Here is a 17,057-nt window from a genome sequence, read left to right as displayed (position 1 = left end):
CAACTGACTGGAAGAGATCCATATTTATGCCTATTCCCAAGAAAGGTGATCCAACTGAATGCAGAAATTGTTGAACAATATCACTAATATAACATGCAAGTAAAATTTTGCCAAAGATCATTCAAAAACGGCTGCAGCAATATATCTAAAGGGAAAGCCAGAAATTCAGGCCAGATTCAGTAGAAGATGTGGAACCAGGGGTTTCATTGCACATGTCAGATGGATCCTGGCTGAAAGCAAAGAATACCAGAAGGATGTTTACCTGTGTTTTATTGACTATGCAAAGGCATTCGGCTGTGTGGATCATAACAAATTATGGATAACATTGTGAAGAATGTGAATTCCAGAGCACTCATGAGGAACATGTACATAGATCAAGAGGCAGTTGTTTGAACAGAACAAGGGGATACTGTGTGGTTTAAAGTCAGAAAGGCTGTGCTTCAGGTTTATATCCTTTCACCATACCTATTCAATCTGTATGCTGAGAAAACAATCCAAGAAGCTGGACTGTATGAAGAGGAACATAGCATCAGGATTGGAGGAAGACTCATTAACAACCTGTGTTCTGCAGATGACACAGCCTTGCTTGCTGAAAGTGAAGAGGACTTGGAACACTTCCTGAGAAAGATCAAAGATCACAGCCTTCAGTATGGGTTACACCTCAACTTAAAGAAAATAAAAATTCTGACAACTGGACCAATAGATAACGTCATCATAATGGAGAAAAGATTGAAGTTGTCAAGGATTTCATTTTACTTGGATCCACAATCAACACCCATGGAAGGAGCAGCCAAGAAATCAAAGGATGCATTGCATTGGGCAAATCGGCTGCAAAAGACCTCTTTAAAGTGTTGAAAAGTAAGATGTCACCTTGAAGACTACGGTGCGCCTGACCCAAGCAATGGTATTTTTGATTGCATCATACGCATGTGAAAGCTGGGCAATGAATAGGGAAGACCAAAGAAGAATTGATATCTTTGAATTGTGGACTGCCAAAAGAATGAACAAATCTGTCTTGGAAGGAGTAAAACCATAATGCTCCTAAGAAGAAAGGATGGGGAGACTACATCTTACATACTTTGGACATGTTATCAGGAGGGATCAGTTCCTGGAGAAGGACATCATGCTTGGTAAAGTACAGAGTCAGCTTAAAAGAGGAAGACCCTCAGTGAGATGTATTGACACAGTAGCTCCACCAGCGGGCTCAAGCATAACAATGATTGTGAGGATGGTGCAGTCCTGCCCTGGCGAGTGTTTTGTTCTCTAGTACGTAGGGTCACTATGAGTAGGAGCCGAATCAATGGCACTTAATAACAACAAGAATTCTTAATTCACAAAAAAAGAATCAATGGTTCATTTATCCATAAAAACAGTTAAAGAAATACAGCAATTCAAGACAATCCCATATAAATTGAGAGTAGGTCTTCGGTGTGGATATAGGATGTGAATCCATAAGGTAAAGTGACTTTGCAAGAACTTTTACTCAAGCAGCCAAAAAAGGAAAATGCCAGTAGGAAGCATTCTCTCTTCAAATCTTAATTGCTTTAATTAATTCTCTAATTCAATTAAACATTTGCCTGAAATGTTGACGTCCAGGGTCTAGCTTCATTGTCTACCTAGTGATAATTTACCTGAATTATAGGAGGAAGCTGACCAAGATAAGGATATTACCTATGAGAAGTAATGATCAATATTATTGTGGGCCTTAAGGGTGTTCCCTAAAAGCTAGCCCTGGACTCTCTTTGTAAACTACCACTTACCTACAAACCACAATTTCGGAAAACCACTGCCAACTGTGTTTTGAAGCAAATGCTCCTCATTCCTTGATCTTTAGAGCTCCTTGAAAATGATGACTCCTGATCTGAGAAACCCTGATTTTCACCATAGTGCCTGAGAGAAGGAACACAGATTCCTAGTGTATTTCTGAAAAATCCAGGAAAGTGCACTGTAAACACCCCTTCATCGCCTTGATTCAGATCATAAGATCATAGCTTCCATGCAGAGTGACATAACTAAACCTATCTGGACAGGCAGATTTTGGCAGGTGCTTTCTTCTACTAGCTGTGCTCACGTCTTCATGTACACTTCCTCTTTCAGTGCTGTGATCATTGCTTGTTGTTCTTTGGGCCATCTTCAAGAATCTACGTCTTTCTCTGAATGTTGTAATTGTTCCTACTAAACCCAGTAGAACCTTTTATCCTTTTTTTTTTTTTTCAGGAGCCCTGATGGTAGAGTGGTTAAAAGATTAGCTGCTAACCAAAATGTTGTCGGTTTGAATACCAGTTGCTCCTTGGAAATGCCATAGGGCGGTAGTACTTTGTCATATAGGGTCACTGTGAGTCGGAATCGGCAACAGGTTTTGTTTTGTTTTTTTGTCCTTTTTTTCAGATGACTCCCAGATATCCCATTTTACAAACATTTCTAGGGAAATAATGATTCCTCTTACTCAAAGCACATTTATTTTCTTCTCTGCACTTGGTTGTGATTCTTGACCTGGATGCTGCCTTTCATTGCCTGTAGGGAAGGGCAGAGTTACAACCAAAGGATAGGCAAACAGTCTTCTGCCATAGGTCTCAACTTCGGTGGAAGTGGAGAAAGTCCCTGTGATTCTTGAGACCCTGGACCATCATATTACTCTATCATAGGTACTTAGTCCACAGTCCAGGGAAGGAGGCATTTTACACAACACTCTGCTACTGAAAAGACTAAGTCTCAGGACTTGCTTCTTTTATCTGTCAAGCTCATCCTCCCATCCTCAACCATATTCTCAACAAAGCTTACTAAGTGTGATGGAGTTTCTACCCCTGTCCTTTGTGCACCTTTCCAGTGTCTCTATGTGGAATGGAGGAGAAATGCAGCCAGTGGCAACACTTTTACTGTGTATATGAACATCTATTTCTTTGCTCTCAGGACTTTCTGCTCATCTTCTCGGCACACTGAGATCCTCCACACTAGTTTTGCTCATGCCACATCACATACTGGTTATTCACGGTATAACCAAAAAGAAGGGATTAAACAGAGAGGAGTTTGCTGTGACTCTGAAGAGAAGTGGAAGATACCAGTTTGGAAAACCTTCACTTTGGAAGTCTTAATTAGTTTGGTTGAGATAGGTACACATTGCAGTAAAAGAAATCAGGTTTAGGAATTGGGATAAAAAGAACAAACCCTGGCATGAAGGAGGCTGATGGCTACTGGCACCATGACATGAAGCTTAATGCTGGTAGGTTAAAGAAATTATTCAGCAACTAGTGTCCCTTTAACTCTACCTTCTCAGGGGGCACTAACCTTGAAGCTCAGGTTCAGAAACTTCTATAGGCTCCAGATATATCATGATCCTATCTTAAAGTGCTTAAAGTCCAATCTTAAAGGAGTTTTTCTTCTCACTGGCTTGGGTCACCCTTTTTCTAACCTTCTGTGACCAACTCTGAGACTGTCTACAAGCTCCTCTACCCATGAACAAATCAGTTTCCCATTATTAGTCTTGAATTTACATAATGTTTTAATCAATGCCAACGTCACCACCGCACTCATTGCCATCGAGTCAATTCCAACTCATAGTGACCCTATAGAACAGAGTAGAACTGCCCCATGGGTTTCCAAGGAGTGGCTGTTGGATTTGAACTGCTGACCTTTTGGTTAGCAGCCGTAGCTCTTAACCACTACACAACCAGGACTCCAATGTAGTATGTGGTTGGTTAGTGGTAGTGGAGGTTGGAATGGGGGCCCTGATAATGACCTATAAGATAGCTAGATGTTGTCATACATGCTTTTCAAGTTCCCCATTTTCCTTAAGCCGGAAGTCTCTGGATCCAGGTAATATCTGATTCTGATAGTCTCATTCTCAATATGTTCCCATATTCTATCCCTATTCCTGAGCTGTTAGCCATGAACCAGAGACTTTCCCTGGGCTTTGTTCCATGGCTGGGTTAGCTGGAAAAGTGCTAGCCCTGATGCTGGGACCATGGCATGTAATGACATACACTCCCTTTTCACATTTAGTATGTCTCTAGGGGGAAGGGGGAGTTGGCCATGGGCCCTTATTGTATTTTCCAATTGTCACACTTGTATTGTCACTGAGGCCTCCTTTGTTCCTGAAGTAGGCTGGGCATTTCCTGCTTCCTAGAACTGACCCTACAAGAAACAAAGGTACAAACAAAGCCAAATGGTAATCAGGATCATGCTTGGAACTCTGTTTGGGCAGAAAACAATACTTGGTATGGACTAAAGGTTGGGAGAAAGGGAAGGAAACGTAGTGTGAAATTACGGAAGGAAGCTGGCAGGCTTAGTGTTTCTTTCTTGGCATGACCAGTCTCTATCCTCTTCCTAGATGTAGGGCTTGGCGCCAGGGCCCTCGAGGCTTTTTTCATGGATAAAAGGAGGTGAAGCTGAGTGGCACCCTATTTCAGATTCTTGGAGGCAGCCAAAATGATGTCCTTCGTCCCTCTGCTCCTGGTAGGCATACTGTTCCCTGCCATCCAGGCCAAACAATTTACAAAATGTGAGCTGTCCCAGGTCCTGAAAGACATAGACGGCTATGCAGGCATCACTTTGCCAGAATGTGAGTTCCCTGCGCCCCTACTTTGTCCCAATCCCCATCTGATTCTCTCCTCTATCATCCTTTTCTCTCCCCTTCTCTCCTCTGCTTTTATTTAATTACCTAACAATCATCTTATCTTCTCTGCTTCTGTTTAGTCTTTTATCCCATTTCTTCTCCTGTCTTTCCTTGCTCCCATCTTTTTGGAACTCTTCTCATTTCATCAAAGTACTCTGTTTTTTCATCTTTGGAGATTGGTTGTAGAGCCTTTTTCTAACTGGGGACCATGGGTATTCATTCATACCGAGCCTGGACATTTCTGTGATATCTCTTTCCTATCTTTCCTTTAGTTACCTGTACCATATTTCATATCAGTGGTTATGATACACAAACCATAGTTAATAACAATGGCAGCACAGAATATGGACTCTTCCAGATCAGTAATAAATACTGGTGCAGGGACCACCAGATCCCTCAGTCAAGGAACATCTGTGACATCTCCTGTGACAGTGAGTAGCTTTTACCTTGTTCCTCTGTTTTTCTGGATCTTGCCCCTGGGATAATTACCTTCTCAGTGTCAAGCATATCTCTTGTCTCACTGCCTTGGCTGGACTCCACATCAACTGTGGGACTTGAATTGGCAGTGCTGAGTAAAAAGCTGTGTGAATTTTTTAACGATTACCAAATCCCAGACAGTCTCCTGTAATTCAGGGGCAGGAAACCTGAGCTTTCTGGGAGTCTTAAAGCCTGGTATTTCAGGATATTTTCAGGCCAATTCAGTTGATGAAGTTGATAACTCTTCCAGAGACTTCCCAGGGATGTGGAGGGAGTTTCTACCCTGAAGGAAGCATTACCATATTGACCTTTTCATATAGAAAGACAACTGGCGTAAGCCTTCAGTTCAGAGAGGAAACAGACCAACTGGATCTAGGAAAGAGGGAAACGCATCACTCCTCTGGTTAATACTTATTAACTGCTTTATTCTTTCCTCTGAAACTCTTGCTAGACTTCCTAGATGATGACCTTACTGATGACATGATGTGTGCCAAGAAGATCCTGGATAGCAAAGGAATTGACTACTGGTAAATCCCTGTTTTATTTCCCCCTTACCTCCTTTTCCTCACCCCTTTAGCCCACAGCACCATTGTCCTTTCTCTTTCCCTCTCTCAGTCTGTCATTTAATCTAGAATACAGTCTCCAAAAAAGAACTTATTGAGCAGATTCTGGTCTCCAACTCTTAAGCCTCTCCTGCTCCACTCTTGTCTAGCAACTTTCCTAATAAGGGGTTCCCTAATGGAGGGCTAATATCCAGTTCTCCCTTCACCTGTCCTTGAACATTTAATTCTACTTGTTTAGTTCTAGACCCTAAAGCAAGCCCTAGGTGTCATTGTACATCTTTTTTATTCCTACAGTTTTCTTGACTTTGGGAGTATGGACATTATACCATTAGGTAGCTCAGTGTCCCTTGCCGTCTAGCTGGGAAAGTCTTTCTATAATTGTCATCCACACTCTTCCACATCATTCCTTTTTGGGATAAAGTTAGATTGAAGTTTGAGCTAAGCTCCAGCTGGCCAAGTAGCCTTGTTCCTTTCTCTATTACCAGGTTGGCCCATAAACCTCTCTGCTCTGAGAAGCTGGAACAGTGGCTCTGTGAGAAGTTGTGAGTGCCTGCTGCCCTTGCTGCTCCTGCTTTCTCTCTGCTCCTAAAACTCCTCTTCCCTAATGATCCCTGAATTTACTTCCTTCTACCCCCTAAAGCTGGTTTGTCTCTGAGCCTTGGGTCCTTTAGTGACACCATTGGACTTTGAGGACTATTCTCCAGGGACATGTGACTAGTGCACTGGAATTCAGACCCTTGATCAGTGCCCCTGATGGAATTTTCTCTACAGAAATGAATTCCACCTCTGTCCTGAATAAAAGGCCTGACTTTGAGTGGCTGGCTGTATTTTCTTCCTGGAGGTGAAGGGAAGAGACAGAGTGAATTGGTGAACACAGGAGTCATAGGTCATAGCTACCTTCTCATCTCTACTGAAGAGAAACTGGGTGAAATTTTAACAGAAAAATGGGGTTTATTTTCTGTATCAATTGAGCTCAACAATCTTTTGTTGATCACCTAATATATTCAAAGAACTAGAGGGAATTCAAAGTTGGCTAAAAGGTTCTCTTCTCTCAAGGACTAGTAGTAAAGATAAATAAATATTAATAAATAGTTATTATATAGTACCATAGGCATCTTGAGAGAGGTTAAAAATGTATCCCCATCGTTCAGAATAGGAAATGTCATTTCTATTTGGAATGTGGTGGAAAAAAGGAACCAGGAAAGGATTCATGAAAGGGGTGGCACTTAAGCTGGTTTTGAAGTGTAGGTTTGACTTCAACAGGTGGGGTGGGAGAAAAACAGCATGGGCAGGGGGTCCAGGAATCTGAAATGGGTGACTCGAAGAGGTTGAGTGATTTTCTTGTCCTTTTGATAAGGCTATACCTTTTACTGAGGATCTGAGAGAGTGACTATCCTGAGACCAGAGATAGAACAGAGGAGCCTTGCAGTTAGCTCAGTAATTCTTAAGAACCTGAGCACCTGGGTCTTTAGATTGGGACCCTGCACTACATTACTCCTCCTTTCTGCTTTGCTTGTTTTTACAGAGAAAGTTTGTAAGACTTTATTTATTCTAATAACTATAATAGGATATGTGAAATCAGAGAGTCAGGAGGTTTGCATCCTAAAGTCTGTTTCCACTACTCTTACTGGTGTGAACCAGAGGCCATCTCTGTCCTCTGTGTTTCAATTTCCTTATCTTAAAAAGTGAGTTTTGATCTAGATGGTTTTCTGAGATCTCTGCCAGCTTTGACAATCTAGCATTCCAAAACTCCAGTTGAATTTACCACATTTTTGAATTAGTTGGGAATGAAATTTGCATCTTCTTTCTGCCTTCCTTGCCTTCATAAGAGGTCTAATATTGCTGATTACACTCCTTTCTGGGTGGGCACCCCTTATACCGTTGGGACTTTATCCAACCAGACCATATTTCCCTGTTAAAGGGATCAGTAGTCCCAAATGAAGCCCCCATGGCCTGTTTGGGGACCTGTAGGGTCAGGCAAGGGGCAGGGAATCCACCCTTCTCCTATACCTAGTTAAAATAAACTCTCAGGAAATAACTTGGTATTAGTTGTATCTTTTTAGTGAGAATTTAAACACAACGTTATGCCCCTCCCAGGGGTATTGCTTGCTATTCCCTTCCTAATTATGAGACAAATGTGTTTTCTCCAAGTCCACAGTGTTTCAGGAATAACCTCTGTGTAAGGGGGTACGTGTGGGAGGTCAGGGTTGGGTGACAATCCTTCCCACTGAACTCACACATCTACTTCTTATCTCTTACCCTGCCTCAGCTACACCAGCAGGAAGCCATGTATTCTGGAAAATAGAAGAGATCAGCCCCATCAAGTAACTAGAGCAGAAATGCAACTAAAGCTGGGGCTGTGTTGCTCAGCCCCATACCTCTCTCCTTCATCCTACAGAGATCATAAAATTTCACCTGTGAGGACTGGTACACCCATATATGAGGCCATGATCTTAAGGGGCCTCTGCTGAAGGATACTGATGATTAGATTTATTTGTCAAGGGGGCCTTGCCTGAGGGTCAGAGGATCAAGAATAGATAGAAACCAAGTTGCTGACATGGAAGTGGTCTTGACTGATGCAGATCTCTTGGCTTCGAGTAGAAGCAGGGCAGGAAACTGCTGTTGTTCTATTCCTGAGAACTGTCTTGGGAGCTGAACTGGCAGTGGGGTGGCAGCGGAGCACTTGTTCTGCTTTCTCCAACTCCTTTCCTCCAGGCTTGAAACTGGAAGGGGTACAGGCTAAGATGGGAGGTGGGGAGGCTCAAGGCAGGGGCTGTCAGAGTGCAGAGCATTGTGGAGTCCTGTGTGAAGAGAACTCAGGACTGTGCCCAAAAGTACGGATTCTGTTTCTGTCTTATCCTGATTTCTCCTCCCTGCTACTTTCTTCTGACATGTGACTTGTTGCAGAGGGAGGAATTTTACAGGATAAAATTAAATTTTCTGTTCCATATGCGCTTTCTTCCAATCCTTCTTCTCTCTCATTCATTTGTTATTTTTCTTTATCTAACATTAATTGACAGCTCATTATATGATGACTGTACTGGACACTGGGGATTCAGAAGCTATTAGATAGGGGTTTTGCTTTCATGATGCTTACGCCTTAGTGGAAGATACTCACCACCTTCCATTTCCTATGACCATGCAAGAGAAATGGCTCTTTAGATGAATCCATCATTCATTCCTTAATTTCTCAGCAAATAGTTATTGAGGATTTGCTATTTGCTAGGCTCTACATGAGAAACTAGTTGTTAAGAGTGAAGACAGGAGGAGTCACACATTTTATTTTATTTCTAAGTTATATGGAGCTGTGGATCTTTCCAGGGGTCTTCAGAGATGGGAACGAAGGAGGCGTTCGGTCTCACGGTGCCCAAGATGGACTCTCCCAGAATGAATGGGGTATTTGATTTACACTTTGTGCAACTTCATAGACAAAAGTAAAAAGGAGAGGGAATGGCAGAAAAGGGAGGAGTGGAGAGAAAGGACAAGAAAAAAGAGGAAAAGTCAATAGCTGTAGAAATGGCCAGTGAGGCTTTCAGAATTTTCTTGTGTAGTGACTGAGCACCCTGTGGATGGGTGTTACCTGCTCTGTGGGGATTTACTCAGGGGACATTGAAGACGGAGAAATGAAGATTACTGCTTTGGATAGGGATGAAAGCTGAGATAGCTTAGCGATCATAGCTCTTTCTGTCTGTCTTCCTCCCAGGACTTTTCCTCCTGGTGAGGCAGTGGAGTCTGGGCTAGAAGGTAAGCCTGGACTTCCTGGCCAACATCCTCCTCAGAGCTGCCTTCACCTCCTGGTTCTTCAGACTGTAGATGAGGGGGTTTAGCAGTGGGGTCACCACGCTGTATTGCACAGAGAGCACTTGCTCTAAGGCTGAGCCGGTTGCTGGAGTCATGTACCTTGAAGGGAATTGCACAAAGGAGTAAACTGAGATCAGGACAACAGCCATAATACTATTGGCAGCAATGGTCCATTCCATCCTGGAGAACTCTACAAAGGGAGTCCTCAGAGCTGAGTCAACTATCACTGGTGGAAGTATCTAGAAATGACTGTCTGATCAGTGAGAAGTCAGTAATTTCTGTCTTTAAATTGCCTTCAAAGATGAGTGACCTTATGCAGAAGTTTATAGAAACTGCCCTTGGGGAAAAAGGAAGTTCTGCAGGATATCAAAGGTTGTAGGTTAGAATAGAACTAATAATAATAATTTCGTGCATTTCTGGAGCACTGCATACTCTTCAAAGCATCTTTCTATAACAGTTATAATCATAATATCAGTTTTTTTTATCTCCTCTCCTCCCCGTATACTAAACAGCAGTGACACATGTTCTCATCTTGAGATGACTGTTTTTTACAAAACTGTATGCTTAGTCTAAAGATGCTGCTATTGTTCCCAATATTTATGGCTCTGGAATTTACTCTCAAAGTCGTAGCACGCTATTTTTAAAACGCCTAGTTGAACAAACGCTTGTCCTTCTAGTTTGGTTTGGAAAAGACCAATTATCATTTGAAGCCAAGACTGAAATACAGTGGGAGATAAAGATATGTTAAACAAGATATATCTCCAAAACAATGAGATTAAATTTTTTGGTTCATTTCGTTAAGTGCCACTGAAAGTATTTAATAAAGAAGCATTATAAAAAAAAAAATTTTTTTTTTCTGCAATGACACCATCATAATTGGAATACGTATAGACTCTCCTAAGAATGTCCCTTGTGGGTTTTGTCGTGTTTGGCCAAAAAAGCCATCCATTTTAATGTCATTCTTTGTTATCTAATCTTCCTTTCCTAGAATTTCTGTGAAGTAGATAGACCAGACCTGACCTGTTGCCTTTGAGTCGATTCTGACTCATAGAGACCCTATATAGGACAGAGTAGAACTGCCCCATAGGGTTTCCAAGGAGCAGCTGGTGAGTTTGAACTGGTGACCTTCTGGTTACCAGCCACATGCCTAACCACTGCACCACCAGGGCTCAGTGAAGTAGATAGAAGAAATCTTATTATCTTCTTATGGTATATGAGGGAACTAAGACAAAGAGAGAGATTTGTTTGCAGGAATGCCTGTGGCTGGTGAGCCTGTCTTCCACGAGGCTCAGGTGCGCTCTCCCGGGCCATTTCTTACCATTCTTTTCCACCCCCTGATTTCCCCTCAAGTCATCTTTCCATAATAGTTATGATGATAATATGGGGACTTTTTTTCCTCCCCCCATATACACATGATTAATTGTTCCTTATAGAAGGTGAGAAAAGTATTGAGCAATTTATGCAAATCCACCTCCAGTTCACTAGCGGAGAGCACAGGCGTTAATCATCTACTTTTCTAGTAAGGGAGGACTCTTTAGCCAGAGCTGTTTATGTCTGAGAGAAGTATTTTCTCAAAGAGCATGAGATTTGAAGTCAGTGAGAACTTGGTTCAAATCATGGCTTCATTACTGGCTTGTTGTGGGACCTTTCAAAAGTTACCTGGTCACTCATGAATCTCAGGTTTCTTCTCTGAAAGTGACATTAATAATATCTCTCTTGTAGTATGATATATATTAAAATTGAGCTTGACTATGTAAAGCAATTGGTATATAATATATATATATTATATATAATAGGTGCCTAATAAATAGTTATTACACAAATAAGCTTTGGAGACTTCATCTTCTGGTGGAAACGAAAGATGGCATCTGTTTCAAAGATGATATGTTTTATATTTTTTCCTAGCGCTGAATAAAAACCTACCAAAACTTCTCTGATATTCTTTTTAGAACTCCCAAATCATAGGTTAATGAAGGAGAAAAATCTTTAGTCCTTGTCTAAGCTCACTTTTCAGAGTAGACAATTGAGGACTCAGAAAGAAAATGGATTCTTTATGGTCACTCAACTAGTTGACAGCACGGCCAGGACTGGTATCCAAGCCTTCTGAATCCCAATGTAATTACTTTTCCTGCTACTTCACAATGCTTCTGTTCTAAAGACCAAGACCATTTTAGGGTGAGGAATATTCCACATTTACATTCAGGAGGTATAATGTGACATACCTGAAAAGTCCTGAACCATAAAAGATGGTGATCACAAGGAAATGAGAAGAGCAGGTAGTGAAGATCTTGCTCCGACCCTTGGCAGAGTTGATTCCCAGAGCTGTCATGATGATATGGGTGTAGGAACCCAGCAATAGGACAAGGGTACCCAGGCCCAGGACCACCATGGTGGTCAAGATACAGGCAATGCTAGCGTGAGGGTCAGAACAGGTCAACAGGAGCACTGAGGGAAGCTCGCAGGCAAAACCGCGGACAAGGTTGGGGCCACAGAAGTACTGCTGAGCCAAGAGGAGTGTGTTGATCAGGCTGGTCCCCATTCCTACGGTCCAGCATGCCCCCACCAGGCCAGTACATACCCTTCTGTTCATAGCCACTACATACAACAGAGGGTGGCACACAGCCTGGAATCGGTCATAGGCCATGACTGAAAGGAGACAAGCTTCAGTGGCTCCAGAAAATATGACCAAAGAGATCTGGGTGAAACACTCAAGGAGGGATATAATCTTCCACCTAGAAAGGAGGTTCTCCAGAAGTTTGGGCACAATGATTGAGGAACTGAAAGCATCCAGAAAAGAGAGGTGACTCAGGAAGAAGTACATAGGAGTGTGGAGGTGGGAATCGGTACTGATCACCAGCAACATCATCAAGTTCCCTGTGAGGGTCAAGAGGTAAATCACCAGGAATAGCCCAAAGAGTAATACCTGAATCTGAGGGTTGTTGGATAGCCCCAGGAGAACAAACGCAGTGACTGTGGTTACGTTGCTAACTTCCATGGAACAGTCAAGTTTCCCTTTACAAGAACTGGAAAGAACACTCAAATGGGTCATCATTCAGTACATGCTTGGAGATGAGGCACCATGAGTAAAGCTTCAGGGCTGACCCAGGATAGATGATGTATAGCAGAGGCAGCCCTGCCATGTCACACCTCATCAGCCCTTCCCAGCTCAGTCAGTAATCTATAGGCCAAGATGGAGAAGTTGGGGAAGAAGAGTGTAGAGAATCAGACCGAGAAACGAAAGAGAAAAGAACAGGGATTATTTAGACTGGAAAAGGAAAGAAAGGGAGTTGGGAATAGATGCCAGAGCAATAAGAAATGCTGTTCTCCAGTTCTAAAAGGAACTGAGCTTAAACCACAGAAGGACTGACTGGCATCATGAATGAACAATACAATCTGGCTGACTATCTGGCAGATAGGCCATGGTGTTTAATGAATGTTTGAATGATTGGTTAGAATATTTATTAAGATACCTGATGGTGGTTCAAGTTTTTTTTCTGCCATTGTATGCTTGTGAGAAAGTCACTTGACCCTATGATTGTTAGTTATCTTATTAAAAAAAAAAAATCTGGGAAAAACAGATGGTGTCTAAGGTCTATTCCAACTTAGAAACTCTAAAGATGGGGAAATGAGCTTTTTTGGGTATCTCTAGTTCTAAATAGAAACCCATTCTTCCCTTCTGTGTCAACCTAAGCAGAAATAACACATGAGTTTACTGGTTTTATGAAACCCAGACAGGGGGAAACCCTTAGTCTGAAGGTGAGGTCTGTGTATATTAGTCATTTCAAGGCCTTCTCATCCCAGGGTTTCTGTGAATCTGTGATGTCCATTGGTTTCACTGTAATCTCAAGACCTAACATCACAGTCCATTAAAAAAATCTGGAAAAACTAGGTTGTTTCTAAGGTCCATTCCAGATTAGAAATTTTAATCTGGGGGGATTAGATGGAGGAGATGAGTAAAGAATGGATTATTCTCTGGGTTGGGGCCAGTGGATTTGGATAAAGCCAAGTCGGACTCGGACCCTCTTCTATGCACTCACAAGGATGTTAAAAGCCAGAAAAGGGAAGAAAAAAGAACACCTGGTAAAATGGACAGAAATAGGGTTTAGTTGAAACCAGAGAAAGGTAAATTGGCCACCTCTCCTTGATGGGTAACTCAGAAAGATTACAAAGAAGGTTGTGATCTCTATTTATGGCTTTTACACTCACAGGTTTCCAGAGTGGATAGTTTCAGGAGAAGATGGATTTGAATGAGAAGATTTGTCTTCACCTGCCTCTCTTGGCCAACAAAAGATGCCCTCAGGGAGGATAACTCTATGGCATCCTTTCTAACATTGGAGCAAAATCCAAAGATAAGGGCGGGGCTCTGTGGGCTTCCCCAGACTTTGTCCTTCTTTAGAGGAAGCAGGGGTGGGACTGCTGAGTAAAGGAATATTCTTATAGTCTTTCTGTCCAACAGGAAGACTTCTTTATCTCCCAAATAACGATGACCAGAGGGACTTGATCCCAGCTCTAGACCTTGGAGAGTGAGGGGAGCCCCTGGAGAGGCCCTTAAGCAGATGGCTTGCTCTAATGTAGGATGGTTTCTCCAGGGCCGACTTCTTCCCTGTATCATTCTTATTTCAGTGGGTTGCATCATACGACAATGGCCCTAGGGTGGACAATACTTTCTAAAGATAAAAATAAAAAGTTCTAAAGTTTCCTAGTTCTAAAGCTTGGAATTCCCTTCCTTCCTTTATGTTTTAAATTTTACTTATGATTATAAGATAAAAATAAAGATCAATAATAATATAAAGAAGAAAGTAAAGAAAATAAAATTTTATTGTGTCACCCCCAAATTAATTCTTTTGTTTAATGCCAATTTAAGTAGATCAAAAGACTTTTTATTATGGAAAAATTTAAACATACAGAAATATAAAAAAAGCATAATAAGCCTGTTGCCTTTAAGTTAGTTGTGTTATGATTCATGTTGACCATATGTGTTACAGAGCAGAGCTGTGCTCCATAGGGTTTTCATAGCTGTGACCTTTCAGAAGCAGATCTTCCGACACACCTCTGTGTGGATTCCGACCACCAGCCTTTCCATTAGTACCTATATGCTTAACTGGTTGTGCCCCCCAGGGAACATTTTAAGTATCTATAGAAGTATAAAGAATAGTGTAATAACTCCTCTGTATCCATCACACTGCTTCAACAATTATCAACTCATTGGCCGTTACCCAGCTTTGACAATATGGGGCTTGGAAATGTAGTCTCTACATTACATGAGCATCCATGTATCTAAAACATAGGAATGTTCAATTACTGAAAGGTAGAAGGGAAGGATATATACTGGAGAGCAACTAATCAGCCTTTGCCATGTAAGAGGGTTGCATGGTGATTGAATGAACAATTTCCTGGGAGATGGCAAAACAACAACATAGAAGGAACCTGGGCCTTTCACTCTTGACCAGCCACTTATCTCTGGATTTAAGAGAAAAAATAATCTTTTATTCTGTTTGATTCACCGTATTTTGGGATCTCTTCCAGAACAACTTAGTCTTCACCTTCCTAAAACAGACCTGACTAACCCAGATTGTTTACAACTTTCCAAACAAAAAATAAGTTTGCAATAGACAATTTTATACATGTTCCTTTAGGAACCTATGTAATAAATTCTTAGGGGATTTCTGGATCATAGTGTGTGTGTATATGTAATTTGGTAAGTACTCCTACACTGCCGTGGTTGCACCAGTTTTCACTGTTAACATGAGTACTTGTGGGTCCCTATCACTAAATACCCACCAACTTACTAATCTTTGGTAGTCTATCAGGTGTGAAGTGACATCTCTTTGCTGTTTCTGTGTTAACTTAAAAAAGTTTAATTACTAGTTTGAATGTCTCTTCATATATTCTCTAGTCATTTGAGTTTCCTCTTCTATATATTACTTCTTCATATCTTTTGCATGTTTTTCTTATTGGTTCCCTCTACCCTTGATGTTTTGAAGGAGTTTCCTATGTATTCTAGGTTTACTCTTTTGTCAGCTTTGTTGTTGTTAGTCACAGTCAAGTCAATTCTGACTCTTAGTGACCCTATGTACAACAGAACAAAACACTGCCTGGTTCTGTGCCATCCTCACGATTGTTGCTAAGTTCACGCCCATTGTTGCAGCCACCGTGTTAATCCATCTCATTGAGGGTCTTCCTCTTTTTCACTGACCCACCAGTTTAGGCTTTAAAAAAATATCTTCAATTCTGGTATCTTTCTATTATCTTTGCCCATGGTGTCCTGCATTGAACATAAATTCTTAATATTGATATATTCAAATTCATTTTTTTTGCCTTAGGATTTGCACTTTTGAGGTTTAGTCTAAGAAGTACTTTACCGTTTTAACTCACAAATATATTCTACATGACCTTCTATTAACTTTATAGTTTTAGCTTTGACATTAAGATCTTTGACCATATACACAAGGCAGTGGTGTTACATGATAGGGATCCAATTTTATTTTCTTTATATAATGAGTCAAGCTTTCAACACCACCTATATAGTCTACACATTTCCTAGAGATGTTGATGGCAACTTTATCATGCATTAGTTTCCTGTATATACATGAGTCTCTCTATCCTGTTCTATTGGCCTATTTGTTCACCTCACTCTTTTTTATTACTATAACCTTGTAATATTGCCTAAATCTGGGAAAGCATGCATCTGCCTCCCCTTCTTTACCCTTTTTAAGAGGTTGGCTTGGCTATTTATTAGCCTTTATTTTTATTGTGAGCATGGCGCAGGACCAGGCAGTGTTTGGTTCTGTGGTACATAGGGTCGCTATGAGTTGGAAGAGACTCCACGGCACCTAACAACGACAACAACAACAACAACATTCTCTATAAATATTAGAGTAGGTTTATTGCAATCCTCCAAAAATCCGACTGGAGTTTTGATTGGTTTTGTATTAAAGTTATAGGTTAAAATGGGAGAAAAACTGAAATACTTATAGTAGTCAATCATCCCATCCAAAAACATGGACCGTTTCTCCATTTATTCAAATAATCTTCAATGTCCTTTATTAGAATATGAAAGTTTTTCATCATAGAGATTTTAGGTCTTCTAACAGTTATTGTCAAGTTGACCCTGACTCAGGCACCCCATGTGTGTCTGAGTAGAACTCTGCTCCATAAGGTTTTTAATGGCTGATTTTTTGAAAGTAGATCATCAGGACTTTCTTTTGAGGGGTCTCTGGGTAAACTTGAATCTCCAACCTTTTGGTTAGCAGCCAAGTGTGTTAAATTTTTGCTCCTCCCAGGACACCTAGATATGTAATTAATTTTATGCTTTCGTAAATAGTATCTTATTGTTGACTATATTTTCTAGCTGATTATTGCTGGTGTAGAGACATGCTATTGATTTTGGTAATTTGATCTTGTAATTGCAACCCTTGCTAAACTCTCTTTTTAGTTCCAGTAGTTGATTTTGTTGGGTTTTCTAAGTAGATGATTACACCATCAGGCAATAATGAGACAACAATGATTTTTCTTGGTAGATGATTACACCCTCAGGCAATAATAACGTTGTTAAACAGCAAAGCTTATAGTTGGAAAGCTTTCCTTAGTCCCAGTGATAAAGA

At 41.1% G+C, this 17,057-nt stretch overlaps 2 protein-coding genes across 2 annotated transcripts; one reads left to right on the top strand and one right to left on the bottom strand.

The window, feature by feature from the left end:
• The first annotated feature begins 4,040 nt into the window (after nt 1-4,040).
• LALBA (lactalbumin alpha) lies at nt 4,041-6,859 on the top strand. The gene is made up of 4 exons (XM_049883023.1): nt 4,041-4,558; nt 4,885-5,043; nt 5,541-5,616; nt 6,138-6,859. Exons 1-4 carry the CDS (start codon nt 4,426-4,428, stop codon nt 6,196-6,198), a joined length of 429 nt encoding a protein of 142 aa, XP_049738980.1. The 5' UTR covers nt 4,041-4,425; the 3' UTR covers nt 6,199-6,859.
• A 2,530-nt stretch (nt 6,860-9,389) lies between these two features.
• Nucleotides 9,390-12,448, bottom strand: LOC126076323 (olfactory receptor 8S1). The gene is made up of 2 exons (XM_049884878.1): nt 11,676-12,448; nt 9,390-9,552 (listed from the first exon to the last, which is right to left on the bottom strand). The coding sequence occupies exons 1-2, from the start codon at nt 12,446-12,448 to the stop codon at nt 9,390-9,392; spliced, it is 936 nt and encodes a 311-aa protein (XP_049740835.1).
• Nucleotides 12,449-17,057: the final 4,609 nt, after the last annotated feature.

The sequence above is a fragment of the Elephas maximus genome, chromosome 4 (genome assembly GCF_024166365.1).
Source record: "Elephas maximus indicus isolate mEleMax1 chromosome 4, mEleMax1 primary haplotype, whole genome shotgun sequence".
In the NCBI taxonomy this organism is placed as follows: Eukaryota; Metazoa; Chordata; class Mammalia; order Proboscidea; family Elephantidae; genus Elephas; species Elephas maximus.
The sequence above is the reverse complement of the archived record's forward strand: the minus strand, read 5'-3'. Positions and strand labels throughout refer to the sequence as shown.

What these genes read in the sequence shown, in the direction of transcription:
- LALBA (XM_049883023.1), top strand. Translation starts at nt 4,426, where the DNA reads ATGATGTCCTTCGTCCCTCTGCTCCTGGTAGGCATACTGTTCCCTGCC. An exon ending in AGGCATCACTTTGCCAGAAT is followed by an intron (nt 4,559 to 4,884) that starts GTGAGTTCCCTG and finishes TCTTTCCTTTAG; the next exon opens with TTACCTGTACCATATTTCAT. An exon ending in CTGTGACATCTCCTGTGACA is followed by an intron (nt 5,044 to 5,540) that starts GTGAGTAGCTTT and finishes AACTCTTGCTAG; the next exon opens with ACTTCCTAGATGATGACCTT.
- LOC126076323 (XM_049884878.1), bottom strand. Translation starts at nt 12,448, where the DNA reads ATGGAAGTTAGCAACGTAACCACAGTCACTGCGTTTGTTCTCCTGGGG. An exon ending in TATGGTTCAGGACTTTTCAG is followed by an intron (nt 9,553 to 11,675) that starts GTATGTCACATT and finishes ATTCCCTTCAAG; the next exon opens with GTACATGACTCCAGCAACCG.